The 14,646-nt window shown below is 43.9% G+C and overlaps 4 protein-coding genes across 9 annotated transcripts; all 4 read left to right on the forward strand.

Annotated features, from left to right (window-relative positions):
• Positions 1-254: 254 nt before the first annotated feature.
• On the forward strand, positions 255-1,850 carry LOC103976634 (curcumin synthase 2). The gene is made up of 2 exons (XM_009391907.3): positions 255-521; positions 694-1,850. The coding sequence occupies exons 1-2, from the start codon at positions 344-346 to the stop codon at positions 1,683-1,685; spliced, it is 1,170 nt and encodes a 389-aa protein (XP_009390182.2). The 5' UTR covers positions 255-343; the 3' UTR covers positions 1,686-1,850.
• A 751-nt stretch (positions 1,851-2,601) lies between these two features.
• Positions 2,602-6,563, forward strand: LOC135606313 (uncharacterized). The gene is made up of 4 exons (XM_065097365.1): positions 2,602-3,216; positions 3,332-3,973; positions 5,176-5,613; positions 6,129-6,563. The coding sequence occupies exons 2-4, from the start codon at positions 3,334-3,336 to the stop codon at positions 6,299-6,301; spliced, it is 1,251 nt and encodes a 416-aa protein (XP_064953437.1). The 5' UTR covers positions 2,602-3,216; positions 3,332-3,333; the 3' UTR covers positions 6,302-6,563.
• Positions 6,564-6,976: 413 nt separating this feature from the next.
• On the forward strand, positions 6,977-11,319 carry LOC103976631 (inositol-pentakisphosphate 2-kinase IPK1). 3 transcript variants are annotated; one of them, XM_009391905.3, is made up of 8 exons: positions 6,977-7,242; positions 7,367-7,536; positions 7,634-7,837; positions 8,249-8,393; positions 9,333-9,373; positions 9,496-9,606; positions 9,742-10,335; positions 10,832-11,319. In XM_009391905.3, the coding sequence occupies exons 2-8, from the start codon at positions 7,441-7,443 to the stop codon at positions 10,997-10,999; spliced, it is 1,359 nt and encodes a 452-aa protein (XP_009390180.2). In that variant the 5' UTR covers positions 6,977-7,242; positions 7,367-7,440; the 3' UTR covers positions 11,000-11,319. The 3 variants fall into 3 exon arrangements, with proteins under 3 accessions (XP_009390180.2, XP_009390179.2, XP_018674902.2); XM_009391904.3 differs by having other exon boundaries at positions 7,432-7,536; XM_018819357.2 differs by having other exon boundaries at positions 7,441-7,536.
• A 548-nt stretch (positions 11,320-11,867) lies between these two features.
• LOC135606314 (protein RADIALIS-like 3) lies at positions 11,868-14,561 on the forward strand. 4 transcript variants are annotated; one of them, XR_010484764.1, is made up of 3 exons: positions 11,868-12,047; positions 12,317-13,181; positions 14,379-14,561. XR_010484764.1 is itself a non-coding variant. In XM_065097367.1 (2 exons), the coding sequence occupies exon 1, from the start codon at positions 13,749-13,751 to the stop codon at positions 14,001-14,003; it is 255 nt and encodes an 84-aa protein (XP_064953439.1). In that variant the 5' UTR covers positions 13,189-13,748; the 3' UTR covers positions 14,004-14,015; positions 14,379-14,561. The 4 variants fall into 4 exon arrangements, 1 of the variants encoding a protein (XP_064953439.1); XR_010484766.1 differs by lacking the exon at positions 11,868-12,047 and having other exon boundaries at positions 12,057-12,799; positions 12,876-13,181; XR_010484765.1 differs by lacking the exon at positions 11,868-12,047 and having other exon boundaries at positions 12,057-12,706; positions 12,876-13,181.
• The last annotated feature ends 85 nt before the right edge of the window (positions 14,562-14,646 follow it).

Genomic DNA, 14,646 nt, shown 5'->3' on the forward strand with positions numbered 1-14,646 from the left:
AACAGAGACCGAGAGAAGCAAGTTTGGTTCAACACTGAATGGGAAACAACTATGCTGACTCTGAAGACACTATTATTATTATTATTATTATTATTATTATTATTATTATTATTATTATTGGATTCTCCTGATGCAAGACTTCGAGCAACCACATTAAATCAACTGATTATTATTTTGAGCACCTGAAAAATGAGAGGGTGGAGGAGGTGAGGAGTGGGTGGTAGAGAGGCGGAGCTCTGTGTTTATAAATATGTGGCCGAAGTTTGAATGACATCCACTCCTCATCCAATTCCCAGTGATCGTATACCTGCCGCTGCTTCCTTGCTTGCTTTTTGCCACACTAATGGCCAGCCTCCACGCTCTGCGCAAGACACAGAGGGCTCAGGGTCCGGCCACCATCATGGCCATCGGCACCGCCAACCCTCCCAACCTCTACGAACAGAGCACCTATCCCGACTACTACTTCCGCGTCACCAACTCTGAGCACAAGCAGGATCTCAAGCACAAGTTTCGGCGCATGTGTAAGACCTTGTTATAGCTTTTGCTTTCGTCAAGCATATCCATCTTCCGACAAAGAAAATGGCATACATCTACGAGCGAGCGAGCTTCACTAAGACAAGCTGTTAAGAGGAAGAAGAACAGAAACGAAAACCAACTCGCCTTTCTGATCTGCCTTTTTTTCGGTGCATGTAGGCGAGAAGACGATGGTCAAACGGCGCTACCTGCATCTCACCGAGGAGATCCTCAAGGAGAGACCAAAACTGTGCTCCTACATGGAGCCATCCTTCGACGACCGGCAGGACATCGTGGTGGAGGAGGTGCCCAAGCTGGCCAAGGAAGCCGCCACCAAGGCCATCAAGGAGTGGGGCCGCTCCAAGTCCGACATCACCCACTTGGTCTTCTGCTCCATCAGCGGCATCGACATGCCCGGCGCCGACTACCGCCTTGCAAAGCTCCTCGGCCTCCCGTTGTCCGTCAACCGCATCATGCTCTACAGCCAGGCCTGCCATATGGGCGCCGCCATGCTCCGCATCGCCAAGGACCTCGCCGAGAACAACAAGGGGGCTCGTGTGCTCGTGGTGTCCTGCGAGATCACCGTCCTCAGCTTCCGAGGCCCGGACGAGCACGACTTCGAGGCCCTCGCTGGCCAAGCGGGGTTCGGTGACGGAGCAGCTGCGGTCATCGTGGGTGCCGATCCGATCCAAGGCCTGGAGAAGCCGATCTACGAGATAATGTCGGCCACGCAAGTAACGGTGCCGGAGAGCGAGAAGGCCGTGGGAGGCCACCTCCGGGAGGTCGGCCTGACCTTCCACTTCTTCAACCAGCTGCCCCTGATCATCGCCGACAACATCGGGAACAGCCTCGCGGACGCATTCAAGCCCTTGGGCATCACCGACTGGAACGAGGTGTTCTGGGTGGCGCACCCGGGAAATTGGGCCATCATGGACGCCATCGAGTCCAAGCTGGGGCTCCTGCCGGAGAAGCTCAGCACAGCACGGCATGTATTCGCCGAGTACGGCAACATGCAGAGCGCCACCGTGTATTTCGTGATGGATGAGGTGAGGAAGCGGTCGGTGGTGGAGGGGCGGACGACCACCGGGGATGGACTGCAGTGGGGGGTGCTCTTTGGGTTTGGACCGGGGCTCAGCATCGAGACTGTCGTGCTCCGCAGCGTACCACTCTAATTAAGCTACTTTTTTTCAGCGATAATACCGCGCACAAATATTACGCAGTCGTGTGTGATGTTCTTCTTTGATCTCCATGCTGTTGGTTCTGCAAGGCATATGTAACTTGTCTATTCTTTTTGTAAGATCAAGAAAAAGGAAAGAAACGATGCAAATTCTCCAAAAGATTTACTTGTATAGTTATTATACCATCATAAAAATCAGAGATGGTGAGAATTGGTAGTATCCACATCCAAACGTGCCACGCGTGGAGACGTGCTTCCTGATCGGTCAACATATCTGACCTACCGCAACCTACCCTGCGAAGAGAGAGTGATTCCTCCAAATGCTGGTCAACAGTGAGTGGTTGGCAAACCAAGAATGAGAGTATGAGAACGCAGACTAAAACCAATAGCTGTCGTCTACAAGCAGCGTCATCTCCGACGTCGACTTGGGGCTTCAGCATCTCGTTTTTGCCATTCAATATGAAGATGGATGGATGGATGGATGCCGGAGCTATCGCCCATCAATCCAGTGGCCGCGTTACCTTAATAGCTTCATGGAAGACTTCTAACGAAGCACGGCAGGAAGAACTCTGATCGATCCACTCTTTAGAGAATTGTTGTGTTCGTCAAACCAGTTATCATCTTCATCTATAATCGCAATACGAAGGTTCTTCTCTTCGTCCTGGATGATGTGACGACGGCCTCCAGGGGACTTGATGATTTGGGCTTCCCACATCACGTCCATCAGATGTCGTAAAGCGTTGGATTTTGAGCCCATATAATTTAGCAGCGATCGTAAGTTGCCTACGTGGTTCGGGTCCAACCAACCGTTTGCCCTTTGTGACTCTTTGCATGAGTCGCATAGACTGTTCGCTATATGATGTGACGCCGTTCGTAGAGCACGCAAACAAAAAACACATCAAACGCTCTGACCGCTTCACGTGCAGGTGAGGGAAGCGAGACGAGTAAGCCATTTCGGATGACTTGCGTTATTGGGGAATGGTAGCGAGAAAAAGGGACGTCACGTCAGAAAACTCCACCCGCATTCTTACCCGCTCCTTTGCACGACTCTGTGTCTCACCGAGGGGGTGGTGACCCACCAGCTATGTTCCTCAATCGCCGTCGTGAATCTTTCCTGTCTCCTCTCTTTCCTGTATCCATATCCTCACCGGAAGCGAGCGAGATCTCGTGGGGAGGAGAAAAAATCTCCGGGAATTCCTCCCGCCTTGCCATTGTATCGGTTCATCATCATCATCGCCGTCCATTTTTAGGGTGGAAGACCAGCTTGGTCTCCCGATCGAACATCTCCCCGGTTCCAACCTGGTCACTGCCTGCTTTCCTAGGTGCAAATCCGATGGCCTATTTTGAAATCACCCCAAGTTAGGTTTTTGCAATCCGAGCACTTGGAGCCCTCCTTTTTTTTTTTTATTCCGGTTCGATTTGGGGATTCTGAATCGGCGTCGTAGTGTCGGGACTCTTGGAAGGCAGGGGAGTATGGGCGTCGCGGGGCTCCTCTGATTTCGTTCGAGGCGTCGAAGGGTCCGCAGGTGAGCTTTAATTTGCTTGACGATGGAATTTTGGTGTCGTAGACGTCCAATGATCTGAAAGACGTGACCTTTGATGAGCTGAGAGGCTTATTTGTGCGTTGGTATCTCATCGCAGCCATGCCGACATTCACTGCGATCGCCTTGGATAGACTTTTGGAGCCTGGGTCTGGAATGCCTATGTCACCAAAGCCACCTCCGGTGCCGATCAAGATGGTGAAGGGGGCACAAGAAGCAACGACCCGCAGGAGCAATCCTCGACCCAACATCCGCCCTGCTCTTTATGCCACCCCGGAGACCACCCCGATCCCTGACGCCCCTTGGTGGTTTCCTCCACACTCGCCATACCTCATTAACCATAAGAGACGTGGGCGTCGCCTCGTCAAGAGCCTCTTGCAGGGCCAAGCTTGTTCCACAGGACCAAAGCCACCCGATGAGGAGCAGAAGATTGAAGTGATGAATGGAAATGGGCATGACGAGGAGGTGCAGAAAGCTGGTCATGGACAGGGTAGCCGGGGTGGTTCTGTTGTGGATGAATCTGGTGGAGGCGAGCTGCAAGATGAACATTTGGGTAAAGGGGTGATCGCAACCGAGGAAATGGCAAAGCCTCTGTCTGAAGACCCCGAAAGAGATGACGACACAGAGAACTTCTTTGATCTGCAGGACTCGCTGAGCACTGCCAGTAACTCCGAGGCCGATGATACCTGTGGTCGGTGGAAACCAATTACCCCATTGGGAGAGTATTATGATGCCTTTGACGGTATATTTCTTATGCAGATGTTAGTTTTCTTTAATGGCTTAAGAGTATTCTCATATTTTCGTTTATTCTTAGGCTTTCATGTTTTTCTGAGCATAATACTTATTTCGTTCAAGCTTATTGTTGTAATTAATTTATGATCATTATGGTGATTTTTTTAAAACAAAAAATCTCTAATAGATTATTTGAGAGTTTAATTGTATTTGAATGTATAGTACTTCTCTTCTGCTTTCCTTCTTTCTATGATCTTTCTCCTCTTTTATTCTTTCCACCAAATTTATTATTGAATACTTCACCTGAGGCAGTATTAAAAAAATTTGAATCTTTCCACCTGTGTCTAGCTTCATCCTAGATGGAAAATTGAGTATAGTTTGGGAGGGGAAATCTTTTGTTAGATTAGGCTTTTTGATGAAAACATTGAAAAGAAAATTCTCTTACTTTGACAACCATAAAAAAGAAGTTTTTCACGAGAACCTAATTCTAGAAGAAAGAATGCTCTGTCACACTAACATGATTAGACAGGAATATATTCTTGAAGCACCTTAGTGGATCGCAATATTTTGATGATATCTCAAGTGAAATGCCTCTTCTTGCTTTTGCTTCTAAGGTTATTTGATAGATTATGCTTATTTTTGTTTCGGCTACATCAGAGTAAGAACACACCTATTGACTGCTACTGGCCTTCCTATTTAGGTGAGATAAAAATGGAAAATCTATTGGAAATTGTTCGCAAAAGCATGTAGAAACACTAGTTGCCTTTTGGTTTTTCCTTTTTGTTGAAAGGGGCACAATTGTGATCAACAGATACCGGTTTATGCCACACCGATAGGTGCAGAAGATTGCTCCACTAATTCCAGTAACTAAAAAGCCATTAAGTAGAACTCATGGCACTAAATGATATCAATTGATCTATCTCCTTCCCAATATGGTCATCAAAGCCCCCTCTAAAAATTCATTTTGAATTCTTTTCATAGGATTCAAGATCTAGGACCTGTTGAAAACATCATGTCATGTCAATTTCATGCAACTTGGACTAAAGTTTTTCATATCTTTGCTGTACAGCATGCTATGAGTGCTGTTCATATAATCGTACTCAATGACAGTTTTGGTTTTGTACATTTAGCATCTCAGGACAAGTCTATGCAGTACATTTCCACCGAAAGATTAGGACTCTAGGCTTATATGATTTCCTTTTCATGGTGTAGATATTCTTAGTGATGGTTCTGCACGATCTTCCTATCCAAATGTTGAAGATGAACTGCGTGAAATGAGGCTAAATGTGTTGATGGAGATAGAGAAGCGGACACAAGCCGAAGAAGCACTAGCGAACCTGCAAAACCAATGGCAGCGACTGAGTCATCGACTGTCGCTTGTTGGCTTGAAGCTTCCAACTCCTCCAACCGTTCCTGAGGCTGTGGATGTGCCTGCAAACTTGCATCCTGCAGAGGAATTGTACCAACAGGTTGTTGTTGCACGCTTTGTAGCCGACGCTGTAGGGAGGGGTTGTGCCCGTGCCAAGGTTCAGCTAGAGATGGAAACCCAAATTGCATCAAAGAACTTTGAGATCGCTAGGTTATCGGATCGGCTCCAGTATTACGAAGCTGCAAATAAAGAAATGTCTCAAAGAAATCAAGAGGCCATTGGTGAGAGTTGTTTACTTTGTCTCCTATTTTGTTTCTTCTCTCTTGCTCATGTTTTACAGGAAGAAGAAGTATGAAATTGTTTATTTGATCTTAATCATTCATCCTATCCTATCTGCACTTAGTTACTAGGTCTTTGTTAACTAAGCTAAGGCTTTATACTAATGTATAGCATGGTTACGCAAGAGGCCTAATACAGGGGTGAGGGTTAGAGTGGATATGTGTTGATGTTGAGATTGATATCATTTGGAATTGGATGGTAACAACAAATAATTTTAGACCATATGAGAAATGTCTTCCAATTAAATTGACTTTCTGGGATCCACTAAAATTATCTTTAGGAAACACTTTACATCTAAATGACAATCCGATACAGTCCTTTCCCTGGATACCTAGTTGCTCTAATGCATGTTTTGCTGTTTGGTTCAGCATGATATTTGTTGATGTACTGGTTTAATGAGTTGCTGATGTTAACTAAGTGACTCCTATTGAATCAATTCCCAACAAATTGGTTGCAGAAATGGCACGACGACAACGCAACTGGCGTAAGAGGAGGCAAAGATGGTTTTGGGGCTCAATTGGTGTTGCCATTACACTCGGTGGCGCTGCCATCGCGTGGTCTTATCTTCTAGTATCAGTATCGAAACCAACTCCCTCCGAAGTTGATACCACAAGCAGTCATGAACAATGAAGGAAAAACAGATGGCAATAATCAGCTTGTTTGTTTTACCCAGAGTTATATTTCTTCTAACAAAATTTTACCAGATCCTGAGTTTTGTCCGACGTCGGCCTGCAGTTTTGAATTATTTGTTTAATATGTTTGCCCTGTATGGTTGGTTTGAGTGGGCAATTTCCATTGCAGTTCTTGCTGAGTTCTGAAATGCAAGTGTTGTCTACTGTGCGGCTGAACTCGCGTTATAAATAATAAACAGCGTGGGAGATCGTTTTGAATACATGTTTGCATGAGGGAATTTTGGTTTCAAAGAAATTAAGCATTCGGTGGGCATTGAATCGGAATGCATGTGATGGTGAGATTTTGACTTAATCTGATAGAAATCAAGCCTTGCCGGATACAGGTTGTGCATGCTCTATTACTACAACACCGTATTGGGAATTAGATGGGATGGGTTGGGTTGGGTTGGTCCGGACCAAAAAAAGACGCGAATTGGATTCCTGGTCGATGATGAGGTGGCTGGGGCCCACGTCGTTCCCGAATGAAACCGGCAAAAGCGAAGTGCCCCGTGTCAAATGTCGTTTCAACTTTCCAAGCACGCTTCCATCATCTCTCAGCACGTGCTCAATTTGTCAAGTAGAAACTGTAGTAGTAACAACAACAACAACAACAACAACAACAATAATAATAATAAGCCAGTTCAGAGAACAGAAACGAGGGACCCGTGTCCCCCCACCCCCCTCCTCCTCTGCGCCTCGGCCCGGCGGTGGAGCCTCCGGCTCTCCTTTCTCTCTCTCTCGTCTGTGTGTGTTTTCCCGTTGCTGAATTTGCCGGAATGAAGTAGCTGCTTCACCACGCCGGACATCCCGCGGGGTCCCCAACACCTGCTATTCCGTTGTGGAGTCTCGCGACCCCGCTTTCTCTCTGCGATCTCGCCCACCATGAGCCATCTTCAGCAGGTAAAAGTATAAATTTCACTTTCATGGCTCTAGAAATGTTCGATTTATCTTCTTTTCTGGGTCCAATTGTTGAATCACCAGGCAAATCGCAGCCGCGCCTTATATTTGTAGTTTTCCCTTTTAGAACTGGATGTTGTAGTACTCATATCGAGGCAGTCCTAAGTCTGGATACATCGTATTTCCACATAGGAACAAAAGATGTTGGTAAGAGCAGACGATGCAAAGGATTGGTTTTACAAAGGAGAAGGAGCTGCTAATATTGTCCTGGGCTACTGTGGCTCTTCCCTCTTTTTGGTACTGTTTAAGCGCATCATTCGAGTTATTATTACCATTTCTTGGAATTATGTATATGGCTTGTTATATTTTGGAAATGGGTGTTTCTGTGGAGCAGGTGGGCAAGGTATTACGGATTCAAAAGGTTGCAAAGGGCGGAAGCCCGTCTCCAAATGGATGCTTGGTCCTATCCGATCATGAAAGACTAATGTGGAAAGACATTGGTGAACTCGCCGAGTCCACTTCGAAAGATGTTGCTGCTACAGCTTTTATTGACCATGTCATGAGGAATTTATTGGACTCCAAGCATATAGACGCTGGGGTATGTTATTTTTTATGTCCTGACATTTTCTTTTCTTTCGGTTGATGTGTTTGTAATTTTTTTTTTCTACCATTTGACACAATGATTAAAAATGCATCCTGGACCTTTTCCAATTTCCACCACATTTAATATTTAACACCCACCAAAGTGATGTAATTTTATTTTGGCATTTAATGTTGTAACATGTGTGTGTTATTGCATTATGTACTGTGTCATATGATTTGTACTTCTGCAATTACATGAAATGCTTTTCAACATCATGTTACCTGAAAGATGTCATTGATCATCTTACACGGTTCTTTTGTTCTGGTTGAAACAGTGTAGCTTGAATGCCAGATATGTTTTTAGATTTGCCAAACGGTCTCTTAAGTTCTAACACATTTTGATGTTCGATTTTCTTCCAATATGCAGATTCTTGTCCATATTTCTAAGGAATTCTTGGAGGCTGTCGAGGGGAATATCAAGAGTCAACGTCCTCCATGGAGGATTGATGCCTCCAAAATTGATGTCCTTTGCGAATCTGCATTTCTTATTTCTGACCATTCAATCATTATTGGTAAGGGCTAATCTAAATATCTAGTATTTTTTTTCACATGACCCAGTTCGTATACAAGCCTGCAATTGAGGAATACCTCTTGTCAAAACTATATAAGTAACATGCAGTCAAAATAGTGTGAAATTTGTCATATCTCAAATGTCATACTTCTGAAGAGTATAGCAGCATTTTTCACAAATAAGATTATATAGCTTGGTAACGAGACACTTGTAAACCCTGTTTACAGATTGGTCTGTCCTACCTTATTTTGTGAAATATCAATTTGTGTTAGAATTGGAGAACATTAATTGATCAAGGAATAAACATGATGGTCAAAAGAAAATAGAATCTATTTTAGAACAAGGCTTTGTTGATAACTTGGTACCATTAAAGATAGAGCGTTGGTTTAATTACGAAGTCAAACTTCGAACCACTTCTGACCAAAATCTTTTATATACTAGAGTATTTATTTTGGGATGCATTCAAAATACACTTGACCATATTTAGCTAGGAGGTGCCTTGTGTCTGAGCTTTCTTCCTTTTTTTTGTGTGCCCTAGCTCCCAATTGTAGTACTAAATAGGTAAAGGTCTTCCTGACCATTTGAAGCGATGTTAAGAACTCACAGTTAAATAAATATTCAGTGCTTGTTTTGTAGGAGGCTTTAAGGAACACACAATGTTTGCTCATTGATAGTTTTATTAGCTTTTGATATGTGCATATTCATTGCTATCAATTTCTTGATTTTCGTTGAACATCTCTCCCCAAATTTGTCCTTTCCTCTATTGTCTGGCTTTTGACTGTATTCCAAGTTATCCATATGGGTCCTGCGATGATATGTCTGTTTTGTTTCTTGCAATGTTTCTATGTTTAGTGTACTTACTACAATGCTTGCTACATAACTGCTAATACCTCGTAATAACTAAATAGCATTCTTCATGACGCTCTAAGTACAATTTCAGGTACTCCGAAACATGACTTCTGCATTGCAGTAGAAATAAAGGTGCTTCATTTCTAAGTAGACACTTTTCTTTCTTCTCCCTTTTAGCTTAGTTGCTCTATATGCTTGGCCTCTTTTTCTGACCATTTGTTTGATAACCTTGCTTACATGATTCAACGGAGCAGCCAAAATGTGGGTTTCTTCCATCTTCAGAATACATAGCTGAGAAAAATGCTGTTAAGAGGCATGTAACACGATTTAAAATGCATCAGTTCTTAAAACTTCATCAGGGAGAGGTACATACTTGATAGGCTTATTTACTCTTGAAATCTAATTTTCACTTGGGGTCAGTTCTCTTGACCCTTATCCTTCAACATCATGAGTTTTTATCAAGTCTTTCAGATTATATATTAAGAATTTGTGTGTTGCAGATATCACAAATAAGTGGGTATGATCCGCTTGATCTATTCTCTGGATTAAAAGATAGAATACATCTGGCCATCACTGCATTGTTTGCATCTCCTCAAAATAATTTCCGTATATTTTTGAATGGCTGTCTTATTTTTGGAGGATTGGGAGGTAGCATGGATAATACAGATGTCCGATCTCATAAATCAGGAGAAGCAATTGCGGATCTGATCTCTGCATGTGGCTTACAGTTAGGTAGCTTCCTTGAGCTTGTAGCAGAGGCAATCTTCGGGTCCGGGATTTTAGATAGGCTTTTAGCAACTCAGCAGTTGGATGTTCTTGACATAGAAGGGGCTATTCATGTATATTACAATATTATTTCTCGGCCTTGTGCGGTCTGCAAAAATTCAAGTGATGCAGAGCTTTTGCATCAGTATTCCTCGTTGCATTCTCTGTCATTGGACGACAGCCTGAAAATTGTTAGGGAATATCTTATAGCTGCTACCGCAAAGGATTGCAGCCTGATGATCAGCTTTAGCCGCACAGCAGATGGACGTAATGCGTCTGATTGTAATTCTGTAGCTCTCAAATCATTGAATCAAAGCTATAATTACAAGGTATGTAACACTGTAGTTGCTTGTTTATTTATGAGTTGTCGTTTCTTGGTTATTTTTCAATCCTAGAGACATACATGATCAGGATGAGATTAAATTGGCAAACCATTGTTGGTCGTATTTGCTGCACTCTACTTGATCAAATCTTTTTTGTTGTTGCTGTTGTTATTGTTGTTGTACTTGTTATCATCATCAAGTTTGCACATAAGTATGTCTCGTCTGCAGCTCTCATGCGATAAGTCGATTCTAAGTTTTAACATGAATACATGGTTCAGCTGTCACCAGTTTTGACTGTCTGTGTTGCTTTGAAGTTTTATTTGTGGCATTGTGCCTCAGCTAACTAGACACTCCAAAGATGATAGGTTTATTACTGCTTTGAAAGCAACTAGTAAAATGAAAGTATCAACAAACTCTGACATCTGGCTAAAATTACTGAAGTTTCTTTAGATTTATTGTCCAAGTAATTTAGTTAAGTACAACTTTATATGGTTGTCTGCAGGCTTATTTTATTGACTTGGATTTGAAACCTCTGGAGAAGATGGCTTATTACTATAAATTGGATCAGAAGATAGTCAATTTCTACAAAATGAATGACAAAACGGAAGGAAAGCCGAGCATTTCTGGAAGTGGAGGCCCACCTGGAGAAGCACTCGATGCTAGTAGTTAAAAGTTACCTTGCATGCGGCAGACGTGTGGAAGAAGAGGTAAACTTAAAGTTATCTCCCGGAGGGATTCGATCAATTCCAATTACAGTTATGATCTATTATTTCCTGCTTGTCAACTCGTGAATTCTGGGGGAAACAACTTGGTCAACTTTCAATATATATATTTTTTAATTTCCTTTTTTTTTTTTTTTTCCCTGAATGAATCTGATCCTCTAGCATATGCTTAAATAATAAACGTGAGTTGTGTTGGTAAATTTGACTGGGTGTATTTGTCATTGTGCTATATTATCCAGAGAAGGATAAAAAAATGTTTCGAGTCATATGCTGTTTTTGTTGCATCTTCTATGCCATGTTGCGAATGGCATGGTTTCATTATTCTTCCTACGGGTATATCATTACCCTATGTGATGACTTTACATGAGAGTTTGATGCTTAACAGCTTTGTATTTAGGATTGACTGAGTGGTCGACTGCAGAAAGACAGTGTAGGTGCTGCTAGACTCGATCATTTTGTGACCTGTTCTGGTAAATGTAGAAAAATCAAACTTAATTTAGATGTTAGTCCATTAGTTACATGAGATATCTGGCACGGTGTGAAGCTAATCTAATCTTTGCTAAGCCACGAACGGAATTCTGTGATCCAATACTAAATATTCTTATCCAAATTTGTGACCCCTAATTAAAACCAGATTTTAGTTTGCCTCTTCGTCGGATGCCGCTCTTTTTACTTGACCCGAATTTTGGATAGAAACTTAGATGCGACATTGTTTATGGAACAGACGTGTGGCAGTGCCTCAAAATCACAAGTTTTATTCTGTATCGCTAGATTCTCCCTATCTTATCTTTAGCATCATCCCTCCCTTCACTTTTGACCATCCGAAAGCCAAGTTTCATCGACAACCCAAAGAGGAGGAGGAACCAGTTGAGTTGCCTCTCGGTGAATGGTTGGTTTCCGGAGCTCGTCTGCAGGACACGACAACCGTTAACTATTCGCCCCTGTTACTCTCGATGGTCGCATGACCATCTCATCCAACCACACAACCGTTATCGGGTACCGCAACCTTTTTTTTCTTTTGGCTTTCTCCCCCGGATTCTCTTCTCTTCACCTTTTCCGAGTGCTGCTGTTCGTTCACGCATCGACCTTTTTTATCGGATCCTCATATCTCTCTCTCTCTCTCTCTTTGTATCAAGCAATTTGTTTCGGGATACTAAATTTGCACATGAACATGTGGGGAAGTCCTCCCCCCTCGATCTACAAGGTTTAGACAACAAAAAATAACCTCTTTCTTCGAACCGTCTTCTCTTTCCGTGTCACTACAGATGGAGAACATGTTGAATCTGGTGGCAAGTTGATGGCGTCCGGGAATTCCATTCAGAGATACATGGAAACCGAGCCCACACTTTTGATTCCTCCAAGTTGTGGCGTAGGACCACAACTCGAACAGCCCCAGCATCCACAGGAAATAGTAGGTATTTGCAGGACCGACCGCTCGGCGATACAGAATCCTTGAAAAGCTGCTCTGCTCATGTTTGCTGGGGAGTGTACTTTCGACCGACCTGCCACACCTTTTGGGAAAAAGGCAGAGGAGTTGGTGTTGTTGTTGGCAACAATCTCCTCGCGCGCCTGCAAATAATGCTTCTCGATGATTTATTTGCGTCGCACTCCACCGCATCCGTCTCGTTCGTAGCAATCTCTTCGACCATGTCTTGGTAGCAATCTCTTCCAATATCTATTTCCCTTTTTTTGCTGGGCGCTTAGAATCCATGTCGATTAAAGGCGATGCTGCTGCTGCTGTTGCTTTGGTTGGTGTAATGCTAAGACTCCCGTCGGATGTTAGGCCTAATTTGCTTGTCTTAACATTGAGTTCATTGATCACAGGTCATGTAAGATACAAAGCCAAAGCTGCACTAGAATCGTGTGTTGTTATTCTATTCGAAAGAAGGTGATGAACGCGTGGCTCATCATACATACCACCAAATGCATCGACCTACAAAACGTACTCATCCGAAACGTCACTATCGCGCTTGTTCCGAAGAAGAAGAAGAAGAAGAAGAAGAAGAAGAAGAAGAAGAAGAAGAAGAAGAAGAGGACAGGTTTGACCACGACCTCACTTCACGTGCATTTCATGTCAAAGGCCTCTCACGCTGACCAATCGTCTGCTGGAGGGAGAAGATAAGGAACCAGGTAGGCTCTGCCATTATCTCACTAGCTGCTTGCTGTTCTTTTAGCAAGGGAAATACCTCTCAGCATAGACTCATCTCTCTCGCTCACCGGAGCGATCATGATCGACATTAATAGAAACATGCAAGTTATGGATTCCTGTAGGTCCACCCTACCGTCAACGTGACCAGGGAATCGCTGCTTCCTCATCTTAGTCCTACTTTCTTACCATCACCTAGTATATTAGTCTTTTATTGATCGACCCAGGAAATTATAGAGGGTCTACAAGCTTAAAAGCTGAATCGATGAGGATTCCATTCCGCAGCAAAGCAAGTTCCTTCTCCTCTCCTCTGCTCTGAACCTCCACCTTATTCCTCTCAGACGTGTCTAATACATTGGATTCTCGATCGCCAATTATGATTCTCCAACTAGCTATACTACTTCCCCGCCGCTGCTTATAAAGAGCGAGCACCCAGGCGACAGCTTCCTCATGCCAAGAGCCCTCCGGCGAACATCGCCTCCACAATTCCCTCCTTCCTCCTCCCGTTTCATCCTCGACTCTCCTCTTACCACCTCTTGATCCTCGCCACCATGGCTTCGGGATCGCTCTCGCGCAGCTCGACCTCCTCGTGGACTCCGCAGCAGAACAAGCTCTTCGAGCGGGCTCTCGCGGTGTACGACAAGGACACCCCCGATCGCTGGCTGAATGTGGCACGAGCCGTAGGCGGGGGGAAGACCGCCGAAGAGGTCAAGAAACACTACGAGCTGCTCTTGGAGGACCTCCACCGCATCGAGTCGGGTCTGGTGCCGTATCCAAATTACAAGTCCTCCGGCACCCGGCGCTGACGAGGAAGAGAGGTAGACGTACATGCATCCACTTCTCCTTTCTCTCTCTCTCTCTCGAGCTCGACACAACAATCCGAGCGTACTACTCCCATCTCCACATGTGCCACTCTAGATTCCGTTCGTCAGGATAGGCATACTAAAACAATCAAAATTGCATAGATTCCATAAGGTAGATGCATGCGTATATGGCCGTCCAATATTACGGCCGACACCATTCGTCCCATTAGTACTGCAACCCACTTCGGTGATGCTTTCAGACACTCTTCTTTCACTAATCTCGCGTGGAATGCTGCCAAAGTGCCGTTAAAATTTCATTTTATTTAATTTTTAATGCATTTCAAAGTGGTTTTTGATGGTTGCTTAACAATCTTGCAGGCTGAGGTGGTCGAAGCTCCAGGAAAACCATCCTTCTTCTCTGGAGATCACTTAAGATCAATACATTATATGTTTTGGGGCAGTGGTGAAGTTAATGTAGTCGTCGGATGTTCCTTTGCATGTCGATGTGTCTACTTTGCAAGTGAATGACATGGCAAAGCATTGACTCGGTGTTGGCTTTTATGTTCTGGGTTTGAATATATCACTCTGTGATCTCACATCAACAACGGGAATCGTATGTATGTTCGGGTTGACGAAACCGAGACAT

Source organism: Musa acuminata, chromosome BXJ2-2 (assembly GCF_036884655.1).
Source record: "Musa acuminata AAA Group cultivar baxijiao chromosome BXJ2-2, Cavendish_Baxijiao_AAA, whole genome shotgun sequence".
Classification (NCBI taxonomy): Eukaryota; Viridiplantae; Streptophyta; class Magnoliopsida; order Zingiberales; family Musaceae; genus Musa; species Musa acuminata.